Source organism: Boleophthalmus pectinirostris, unplaced genomic scaffold (assembly GCF_026225935.1).
Source record: "Boleophthalmus pectinirostris isolate CB_2022bp ecotype Guang Dong unplaced genomic scaffold, ASM2622593v1 HiC_scaffold_6, whole genome shotgun sequence".
Taxonomy (NCBI): domain Eukaryota; kingdom Metazoa; phylum Chordata; class Actinopteri; order Gobiiformes; family Gobiidae; genus Boleophthalmus; species Boleophthalmus pectinirostris.
Window position 1 is genome coordinate 29,055,406 of NW_026571447.1, and position 12,417 is coordinate 29,067,822.

Sequence of the window (12,417 nt, forward strand, 5' to 3'; positions counted from 1 at the left end):
CACTTTTTAAAACTGGCAACCTCCACCACCTCCTTGTTATCATGGCTGTTACTGGAATGTTCCACAATATAGCATTAAACTTGTTTATTTCATTGGCATTGAAATATATTCATTCTTACTGTGAGTGGTCACCTCATCACAGATCTGACCTGTAACTTGGCCAGAATGTGTCACCAGTTTGTCTCACTGAAGATATTTTAATGCCATTTTCTGGAACATACCAGGCAAAGCAATAACATCTGTGTATCATTCGTTCATTTATTTTTCAATATAAAAAAAAAAAAAAATTGATAACAAAAAAACTGTTTTCTTCATTATTTGTCTCCAAAACCAAATTGAAAAAACAGATAAGGATTAGTTTTTTCAGTTTTCAGTTGTGAAAAATGAATAATGGAAAAAATGGATAACGGCCGTTTCCCGTTTCTCGACTTAAACTGCAATGCCAGACTTTTGTGGCACATACGGACTGAACCAGGACTAAAACAGGACTAAACCAGGTCCAAACCAATACCAGAACTGAGATCAAGACTGGGACTGAGACCGAGACTGAGACTGGGACTGAGAAAGGGATTGAAACCGGGACCAGACCAGGACTGAGAACAGAACTAAGTCTGTGACTAGGACCAGGACTGAGACTCGGACTGAGACCGGGACTGAGACCAAGACTGAGACCAGGACCAGCCCGGGATTAAGAACAGGACTGAGGCTGGGACAAGACCAGGACCAGACTGAGACTGAGACTGGGACTGAGAAAGGGATTGAAACCGGGACCAGACCAGGACTGAGAACAGAACTAAGTCTGGGACCAGAACCAGGACTGAGACCGGGACTGAGACCAGAACAGAGACCAGAACTGAGACCAGAACTGAGACCAAGACTGAGACCAAGACTGAGACCAGGACCAGCCTGGGACTGAGAACAGGACTGAGGCCGGGACCAGACCAGGACCAGACCGTGATTGAGACCGGGACTGAGACTGGGACTGAGACCGAGATCAGACCGGGACTGAGACCAGGACTGAAAGTGGGACCAGACCAGGACTGAAAACGGTTTAGTCCTGGTTCAGTTCTGTTTTAGTCCTGGTTGCGACACAAAAGTCCGGCATCGCAGTTTAAGTCACGGAAACAGGAAACGACCGTTATACGTTTTTTCCATTCTTCATTTAAACACAAAAACGAAAACTGATCAAATTAATCGTTATCTGTTTTTTCATCTTGATTTCAGAGACAAATAATGAAGAAAATAGTTGTTTTTTTCATTTTCTTATATTTGGTTTTATTTTGAAAAACTAATGAACAAACGATACACAGATTTGACATAGAACGCTTTTAAATAATAGACTGAACATGTAGTCCCCTTTGAATTATAATGCTGTTTGCCATTTTTGTTGAGTGAATCATATATTCCTATTAACTTAAAACTATTCTTTATTCACCCTTTGCTATTTGAACTGTAAACAAAACATTTATACTTGAACCGCGAATATCTCAGAACTACTAAAAACTACATGGGACCAAATATTATCTTCAGAGGCAAAATACATTGTTTTTTGTCATGCTCTGCGCTGCAACTTCTCAAATAAACTCATGAAAAAAAATGGACGAAATGTTTCTTAAATCCTGTTTCTGTGCACAAGATGGCACTGGTCAGACCCACAGCCTGTAAATGGTCAGACCCGTTTTACGCTTGTCTGTCTGGACCCTGCCCTTATTTGTCTGGGCCTTCGCCATGGATCCAGGTACGTCACTGCTTCTTCACATATTCATGACTTTTTTTTTATTTTTTATGTATTAGTAGTAGCAGCAGTAATAGCAGCAGTAGTAGTGGTACTTAGTTGTTAGCAGTAGCAGTATTTTTTGGTAATATTTGTAAGTAAGTAGTTTAATCTGTAATCTATTAACTTGCCTCTGTATTTCTGACTTTTAGTCAGGTTGATCCATTTAAAAATATGCAGTAGTAGTAGTAGTTGTGGTTGTTATTAGCAGAACCAGTAATTGATCTGAAGATACACATGAAGTTCATTTGTATAATCTTGATTTAATTTTGAATGACAAGTTTTATCTGCTATCAGCTACTAGGAAACTCATGACCTTTTACACTATCACCATGTCTGATGAGGACAGATTTAAAGTAGTAGTTGGAAGTGGTAGAAGCAGCAGCAGTGACGGTTTTGTTACTGATGTTATGATTTGTTTTTCATGACTTTGCTTTTTTTTCTTTTTTTTCAAATTTTAGTGCATAAAAGTTGCTTATCTTGCAGCTATTCTCAGTTAAGTAACACTGCCCTTTGAACCATCACAGCTGAAACGTTTAAACATATATGTGTGCATGTATGTTGTGGTAATAGTGATTAAAAATAGCAGCAGCAACAGCAGAAATAATCATCTTGACTGTTTTTTTGCTCAAAACGTGTAAGAATGTAGTTTAATCTGTCAGATATAAACTGCCGGTAGCACATGACCTTTACACACTGTCACGGCTGCTAGACTTAAACATGTGGGTGCATGTAAGTGGTAAGTAGAAGTAGTCGCAGTAATGGTTTTGTTTGATTATTGAAGAAAGGTTTTTCAGTATTCATGTCATTGCATGTTTTCATTTTAGTGTAAAAGATTGCTTATCTGGCACCTATATTCTGTATTATGTAACCCTGGCCTTTAAAACATCATGGTATTTGTACATATAGGACTTCATGTAAGTTGTAGTAAGTAGTACAGATACAGTAGTAGCAGTAGTAATAGTATTTTTAGTAGATGATAACTGCACCTTAATTAGCCTTAATAAAGCATGAAGAGTCACAAATAGTTTATTAAAAATGATTCAGGCATAGTGACTGCTTTATTAATACTATAACTAACTACTAATTAAGGAGTTAAGTAATCCATCATAATAAACTATTTGTTCATTATGAGTATTATGTTAACTAAGTCTTTATTCATGCTTTATTAAGAGTAATAAAGGTGTAGTTACTATAAAGGAGTAATAGTAGCAATTAATAGTAATAGTAGTACAATAGTAGAAGTCTTTCAGTTTTTAAGTGTCCTAAAATACAACATATTTTTACAATAAAAATATATACTGTAATATTTACCCGACTTGGCCCTGAATAAGCGGAAGAAAATGGATGGATTTGTTTTTTTTACAGTAACAGTAGTAGTTATTTTGTGGGATTGAGGAAAAACTTGTTGTAGTGGTAGAAGTTGTGTAGAAAATAAATGATATATGTTACTAAAAATATATATTATTATTTATTTATGTTGCTATTTTAGTGTCAAAATGTGTAAGCGTGTTTTACTGGTAACATATTTTCAGCCTATGTAACACTGACCTTTGAACCGTGCTGGCTCATAGATTTAAACAAATGTGCTATAAGAGCCTGGCTGATGCACTGGACTTTTTCTCATGTCGTCTGTGCAGGTTAAAGTCCGTTTGTTCTTTAGCTAACCATTTACACCTCTATCTGTGTCCCCTCGGGTTCATGACTGTAATTTAATAGAGCGATGGGGACAGTATTAATGACCTTCAGGAACATTTCACAAACTCTGTCAGCGAAATCAGAGCAGCTTATCAGAGAGCCCACAATGAACATACTTTTTAGCAATCGAAGAACATCCACAGTCATAAAGTGCTGCATTGGTGTTTCAAAATAAGAGGTATATTTAATAAGAAAATGTTTCACTTTCTGGTCACCATATTATTTGATGTTAAAGCTATAAATATTAATGGGAGACATATAATAGCAACCAAGCTATAATGAGGGCACATAAACTTTCCATTTTCAATTAAATGAGGTTAGAAACAATAACTTTTTCACTTCAAGAGATTGGAAATGATCAGAATGAATCAGTGAAAACTTTATAAACTTTCAAATTCACTGAGGAGCTGCACTTCTTTGAGAAGCTTACATCACAAGGTCGAACCAAGAAAAAGAATTTGAAAATGTATTTAGTTACACAACACTCATACCCAAATTAAAATGTATTTTCTAACATATTCCGATACATGGGCCAGTCAGGCATATTTTCTGAATACTGAGTTGCATTATAAAAAATAACATGACTTATAATTTTTTGTTACACTGTTTGTTATGGATTAATTTAAGTCTACTTAGAGACGGAAATCACACGCACACACGGTAAGCTTTTTTCCCCCACTAATACTGTGCAGTAGCGAAAACTGCATGATAAAGAATCCATGTATCATTCAATCATTCTTTTTTCAAAATAAAACCAAAAATTATATACGAAAAAAACAAAAATGTTCTTCATTATTTGTCTCCAAAATAACCAATATGAAAAAACGGATAACGATTAGTTTTTTTAATCATTCGACTTTTGTGCTGCATATGGACTGAACCAGGACTAAGACAGGACTAAACCACTTCTAAACCAGGACTGAACCAGGACTTAACTTAAACCAGTCTCTGTCCCGGTCTCAGTCCCAGTGTAGTCCTGGTCTTAGTTCTGATCTCCCAACAGTCTACGCATGCGCACCTCCGGGCCCGTCCCGACATTTCTGGTTCAGTCCTGGTTTAGGACTGAAACGAGGACCAGACCAGGACTGAGACTGGGACCCGACCGGGACCAAACCAGGACTGAGACCGGTTTAGACCTGCTTTAGACTTGGTCTTGTCCTGGTTCAGTCCATATGCGACACAAAAGTCCAGCATCACAGTTTAAGTCACATAAACAGGAAACGGTCGTTATCTGTTTTTTCCATTATTAATTTAAACACAAAAACTGTACAAATAAATCGTTATCTTTTTTTTTTTTTTTCCCCATTTTGGTTTGGAGACAAATACTGAAGAAAATAGTTGTTTTTTCATTTTCTTATTATTCTTATTTCTTATATCTGCTTTTATTTTGAAAAATGAATGAACGAATGATACACGGATTATAAAGTACAGTCATGTATTCTTCATATCACTAAATGAAAGAGTAAATGTACCAGCACATACTCAATATTAATATTCAGAGTATGTATTGTCAGTATTTTCATGTATTCAGTGACTTTCCAACACTGTCGTTTGGCCTCCACAAGGGGAAACATGTGACTAAAACATGATTATAAAAACGTATTTGTTCTAAAATGAGAAAGACAGGCACATTTTTAATACTCAGTCTAATTTGATCTCATTTAGCTCCATCTGATCTCATTCTAATTCAATTATATAACGACTGTTTATGTAAATCTTGGTGATAGATAACCCATTACACACGGATAGAGACTTTCTTGTCACACATGGGTTCAGTTGTGGGTTAATATGTCATGGATTTGTTAACATGTAATCTGCAGCTCCTACACATCCTGCAGTTCATGACGCCCTATATTTATTGTATATTGTAAAATGTAAAGAGATAGGAAGACACTGTATAGAGATTAATTATTACTCAAGTATATAATGAATAAACATTTTGTGGAAACACTAAAATGCAAGTAGCCCACTGAGTAACAGTTTGGACATAACATTTAGTAAATATTTCCAAAAAATAGAAGAAACACACCTTTAAATCTAATCTTGTCAGTGTAAAACTTTTGTCACTTTACTGGTTCATAGAAGCAGCCAGAAGTTCTATTAAAATAAAAATAATGTTGTAATAATTCAAAATTTATTCAAAATACAGCTCATGTAGAAGTAAAAGCAAACAATACCTTAACTTGTACCATTTACTCAAGTTAGTTAAAGCCACAGTATGTAATTTTTTGGTGGCGTTTATTGCACTAAAACTTTATAAATAAAACTTTATACTTTTGAACATTCTAACTTTCTATTTCCATGGAATCAAACAGGTGACATGCCTTCTCCAGAAAGTTCCATACTGTGCCTTTACCCAACATTTAAATGCTAGTGAAGTAAAATAAACTATGTCAGAATGATTATTATAGATGTAAGATTTCTTCCCTCAAGTAATTTTAACTTGAAACTCTGAGTAAGCCGTAAGTGTAACTACTTTCTCCTCATGTGCATAATTTGTGTTACGTATTGTGAATGTAGGCCGTGCGAGAAGGAGGAGAGATGAGGCGAGGTGCAGGGGTCAGAGGTTAAAACGGCAGAGGCTGGGTCACTGCGGTTGCCTGAGCGACAGGTGAATGACCCGATCACTCGCGGTGCAGGGAGCAGAGAGGCACATGTGCGCGGAAAGCTGCATTCAGAGCTTAAAATAACGGAAAATAAGCACTTGATCTCTAAATAATGGACCCAAAATTGGAGACTATCAAAATGATGGGTAAGTGCTTTGTTTTGTGTTGCTACGATACGGCCTGTAATGAGAAACAGTTTAAGATTAATTCATTGATTTGGTGTAAAAGAGAACAAAAGAATCACTTGAGTAGCAGAGACAACGGAGCTTTGGCTGGTACTAATTAGCTTCATGTAATCTGTCAATCAATACACGGCTTTCTCTAGTAGCTGCAGAGGTGGAGACTTGAAAATCGTGACTTGAATTCAAATCAGCCTTAAGTTTTATTTTTACTACTTGAGACTTGACTTGATAAAACAGATCAAGATTTGGGAGTCGACTTGTACTTGAAGCTCAGTGACTTGGGATTTGACTTGGACTTGAGCCCTTGACTTGAGAAGACTTTCTATAAATACTCATATATAAATATACTATGACTTTATAAAGTACAGTTTAGGTTAAAATTCATATAAACTGCAAACATCTAAGCTCGATATTTGGTACTTTGAGCTTCAAGTCATTTCAAGTCTTTAAACCAAAGTAGATGACTTAGACTTGACTTGGACTTATGGGCCAGTGACTCGAGATTGGACTCGTATTTGACTTGGGACTTGACTCAGGTTTGAGGTCAACGAGATTTACTTAAGACTTACAAAACAACGACCTCTGAGTAGTAGTACTAATAGTATTTGTAGTAGATGACAACTGCACCTTAATTAGCCTCAATAAAGCATGAAAACTAAAAAAATAGTTAATTAAGAATGATTCAGGCTTAGTGACTGCTTTATTAATACATAACCCAAAGCCATAACGTCATAATTAAAGAGTTAAATAAACCAGCATAATAAACTATTTGTTCATGATGATTATTATGTTAACTAAGTCTTTGTTCATGCTTTATTAAAACTAATAAAGGTGTAGTTACTATAAACTAGTAATAGTAGTGGTACAATGGTCAAAGCAGCAGCAGCAGCAGCAGTAGCAGCAGTAACGGTACCAATAGTAATAGTTGCAGTAGTAGTAGTAGTAACAGTAGGAGTAGTAGTAGTAGTAGCAGCAGCAGCAGCAGCAGTAGTAGTAGTAGTAGTAGTAGTAGTAGTAGTAGTAGTAGTAGTAGTGGTAGCAGCAGTAGTAGCAGTGGTGGTGGTGGTGGCAGCAGTAGTAGTAGTAGTAGTAGTAAGTAACAGTACCAATAGTAATAGTTGTAGTAGTAGTAATAGCAGCAGCAGCAGTAGTAGTAACAGTAGCAGCAGTCGTACTGGTTTCAGAAATTGAGAAAAGTAGTAGTAGCAGTAGCAGTAGTGGTAGTAGAAGTAGTACTGGTGTAGTACCTGTAGTTGTATTTGTGGTGAAGTGGTAGCAGCAGTGATTAATAGCAGCAGTAGTTGTAGTAGCAATAGTAGTAGTAGTAACAGACAATAGTAATATGAAATAACAGTGGTAGTAAATAGTGGTAATAGCATTTACAGCAGTTGCAGTACAAGTAGTTCTAATAGCTGTTGTAGTAGTAACAGTAGCAGTATCTAGGCCCTGGTGACCTATTAATGACTCAAGGTTGTGTCACACCTTATCTCTGAAGTCCCTTTTATTACCTCAACCTCTAAGGGCACTTTAACTTTTTGTACCACGAATAAGCTCTGCCCAGATAATGTCTCAGCATCTAACATTTGTAATTACTACAACAATTACTTGCTTATCTCTGTAATTAACTTCCTGTTAAAAAACTGGCACAAAGTTAAGGCTCTCCTGGTATGTTAGAAGGTTGTTTCCTCATCACAAACAGACCTGGAGTTGGGTTTTGTTTCATTCACACATGTTTAACACACAAATTCTGCATATTTAAGATGAGTTTAAGCTCTGCTCTACCTGATGATGTCATGTGATAATACAGGAAGTGCTCCACTGTGTTTTTAAACTCCATACACCTTCAATACCATCACATCATTTATATAATTTTGCCCTGGGATTGCCAAACACTACTGAACTAAAGGTAAAAGGAGTTGTTAAATTGAAAACTACATCGAAAACTAAGTTGAACTGTGCATTTTGAGCTACACAAACTAATAATAAAGGGTTACTTAAACACATGTGCATGTAACTAAACACAGCTCCAGGTCTGTTTTTGAGGAGGTAACAATATTCTAAAATGTCTTAAAGCTCACACGAGTCAATTTTGCTTAATATTGGACCTTTAAACACATTTTTTCCACTATAAAATCATTTAAGTTTGACAAACCAGAAGGCAGTCATCTTGGATTTAATTTTCAGTGCGCATTTTCGTTGACGTTGCGTTTGAACGCACTCCTCTGAAGGTGCTTCACCCACAGGGCTGACAATGACCGTACATCATCTAGGGAAGTGGAACATCTAAAATTATCCAATTCATGTTGATAACTGTCACGGTTTATGTGCGGTGAGGCCGCAAATTTTGATAAAAATTTTGACAAATTTCAAGGTGACATTATTTGCTCCTATTCGCACAGACTTAGTCCGATCGTGCTGAAATTTGAATCACTAATGCATGATCTCAGTCTGAATATAATACACTATAAAACATATGAAAAGTGAACACTATAGCGCCCCCTACCATAGACATGAAACGTCAACATTGTCGGATTTGTACCAAATTTGGGAATTCAATTCTATTAATGACTAGAAGAAAAAACATATATTACTGACATGGGAATTTTTCAAGGTTGGCCAGCAGGGGGCGCAAAGAACATCTAAAGGCGTACTATGTCATTTTGCTGTTTGCAGGCACAGAGTTTGCGGACACGGCGTTTAGGGTATGGTGTTGGCGGGGCGCACCATTTGTGGGTGCGGTGTTTGCGGGCGCGGGCCGTTTGACACCGCTTGCGGCTTTAATTTTTGGTTGTTTTTCTCATGAGTTGTCCAAACCTTCTACCCCAATCTGTGCTGTTCCCATGCCAACCTCCCACGATACCAGGTAAATGATTGCCTGTAGCTTCCCCTGGAGAAAGAGAGGAGCCGAAAATTGAGATACAAAATAAAACAGCTTAAATCCAATTAGATTTTTTTTTTTTTTAGATTGTGTCCACCTCACTATAGTCAACAGAAGTAAATGTGCCTTAGGGTGCATTAGTACTTGTCCTCCTGGTTTGGTTATGGCATTTATTTGCTGAAAATGAATAAGCAGAATGAGTGAGTATTACCTGAATATCACTGCTTTATTTTTAATGTCTTAGTGAATAAATAAATAAACAAATAAATAGCCCTGGCAAACAATTGTTTCTGTCAAATCCTGAAAAATCTATTTATGCACAACACAGGTTATCTAGTCTTTGGCAATCTGAATAGAACTGTATTTGAACTTTGACACTTTTACTTGATTCTTGTTCTTCCAACATCATTGAAAGGACAATTAACATGTGCCTTTTGTCCTAACCAGGCAACCTTGGTGCTGAAGGAGATAATCACTGAAGGCTACTTAAAGGAAGACAAAAATGAAACATGTTGTAGTTACAGTGTCATGGTCACACACCAAACAAGATCAAAAATATACTGATCAAACAATTAAATCAATGCCAAAGTATTCTGTCTGCACAACCAAAATCATTGCTGATAATACTAATTTCAAAAATGACTCAAATTATTGTGATTGTGATTTTTAAATAAAGTATCAAGTACAGGTAAATTACAATTGCAACTTTTTGAGTCAGGAAAATAAGATTTGTGTTTGTAGTTACAGGTTTGTAGCAATGTGTTTGGCACATTGATACAAATTTCACAAATTTGAATACTTATAATATATTGTACACAATATTTTGTCGTAAAATGTATACAGAATATATATAAATCATGACATTATTGAAAATATGTGCTTTTAATTTAATCATAATAGTGAAAAGATTTATTGCTTTTTCCCCCATATCATTAAACCTGATTATATGGAAATGGTGGAATGCCAAGACATTGCAGTGTCGTGGTAAAGTTTGTGGTGTCACTCAATTCCATAGAGTTAGATTCTTGTAAAGGAGAGACAGGTTAAACAGTCATTTACACAAAGTGTAGAAAACACACACGTGGCACAAGGTCATACAACAAACCACAAACTAAACAAATACGTCTGGAGTAAAACTGTCACATCACCTGCAGTAATACTGTGTCCTAGGGATGCTCGGTGAAGGGGCTTTTGGACAGGTGCCGCACTGTCTCCAGCCCACGACATCAGAAACTGTCACAGTGAAAGTCCTCAAGAAGGAGGGACAGTAGTCCAATGAGATTCATTTGGTCTTCCAATATTCTATGTTATTAGGTTCTTTTTTTCAGACCTAGAGTGTTATTTCATACCTGACAGTTTCGACTGCTCACTAGCGTCTTCCTCAGAGTGGTCACGTGATGTTGCTGTGACGTGTCTGGTCAGCTGATTTAAACAGGTTTGGCGCTGTCTTCCTACCGGTGAAGACAGGATGACAGCGAAGGCGCGCACACAAGCAACAAAACACAAAGCAGAACAGGAACAACTCAAATCGGCCATTTCTGACCATTGTAAAAGAGAGAACCACGTTATGGATTGGGATGAAGCAAACATCATTGGGACAGAGGAAAACAAACATCGCCGCTGGATTAAAGAAGCAATCGAAATACGGAAACGTGCCCACAGGACTGTAACGACGGGGCTTTTTTACTCTCACACACCTGGGATGCTGTCCTGACGAAGTCGGACTGCAGATGGCGCTGTCGTCCTGCCTCCACCGGTAGGAAGACAGCGCCAAACCTGTTTAAATCAGCTGACCAGACACGTCACAGCAACATCACGTGACCACTCTGAGGAAGACGCTAGTGAGCAGTCGAAACTGTCAGGTATGAAATAACACTCTAGGTCTGAAAAAAGAACCTAATAACATACAAGGAGGGACAGTATTATCTGCAGAGAGAGATGAAAATGCTCCACCATGTCCATGAGCTGGACCTGGACAAATGCCACATCGTCAGGTTCATGGACACATTTGTATGGGAGGAGAACACATGTGGTGTTTGAAATGCTGGACTGCAGCTTGGAGGATCTTTGGAAACAGCGTGAAAAGAATCTATATCTGAGTGAGGTCGCCCAACAGCTTCTGGTGGCCTTTAAGGCCATAATGCTGATCAGTTGCAAAAATCAGCCTCTGAAAGTGAAGTTGGTTGATTTTGGATTGCCACACCTGAAGTCAGAGCTGCAGTCTCTAAGAAAAACACTATTTATTTTCGGACTCCAGAGGTCAGCCTGGTACTGCCTCTGGCCCAATCCCTGGATTTGTGGTCCCCTGTGTGTCATCCTCATATTCCTCAACCTGGGCAAACCCTCTTTCTGCGACTCCTCCCCCTACAACAGCCTGAGGACCATCGTAGTGTGCTGGGAGCTCCTTCACATGAGCTGCTGGACAGAGGAATATACACCAGAAGGTACTATTCCAAAATGGAGGATGGATGGACATTTAGAACCCCTGAGGACACACAGATGGTGCCATAGAACATGACAGGTCCACTGGAATGGTTTGATCTGGACGAGGCTATTCGGTCACACTCACCAGAAATTATGTTCCCTGAATTCAGGGACAGGATGGGGTTTCTATTCCTGTAAGGAAACTCCTTCATGTGGACTTCTCACAGAGAATAACTCCATGTGAAGCTCTACAACATGAGTTTATAACTCTGGAGTACTTTGAGGAGAACCATGCTGATTATATGAAATGGGCCAGAGACTTTATTGGCCTGGTTCAGAGGAACACCTCCAGCGACCCTCAGAGTCCCACCACTGAAGGGTTCCCACAGGAGATGCAACATCAACAAGGAGGTCAACGATATTTTCTTGTCACCAAGACATTCAAAGCACTGATATTCAAATAATACTTGCTCAATCTGTTTACGTCTGTTTATTCTTAACTCTCTGCAAATCAAACATGTAAATATTGTTTAGTAGAAATAATTTGGGAGCCCGCCTGATGATGTGCGTGAAAAAAGACAGTAAATCATGGCCTCAAATTACTATTTCATTCCCACAATATGTAATTCGTTCCCATGTTTAGCTAAATGGTTCCCACAGTTAAGCTAAATTGTTCACACGTTTTAGCTAATTCGTTCCCATGTTTTAGTTAAATCATTCTCACGCACAGAACTATAATAAAATCTGGAAGATGAATCCAAGATGGCGCTGTATTGTTTTCAATGGCCTGTGCTCAGTGGCACATGGGCCCAAAAAATGTTCACTTCTGCAGTTACTTCCTCAACGGTTGAGCGC

The 12,417-nt window shown here is 37.8% G+C and overlaps 1 protein-coding gene across 1 annotated transcript in view; it reads left to right on the plus strand.

The window, feature by feature from the left end:
- The first annotated feature begins 6,121 nt into the window (after positions 1 to 6,121).
- pklr (pyruvate kinase L/R) overlaps positions 6,122 to 12,417 on the plus strand; it is a 45,458-nt gene continuing 39,162 nt past the window's right edge. The window contains 1 exon segment of the mRNA XM_055163739.1: positions 6,122 to 6,224. Coding sequence (XP_055019714.1) covers positions 6,191 to 6,224 — 34 coding nt within the window. The 5' untranslated portion in view covers positions 6,122 to 6,190.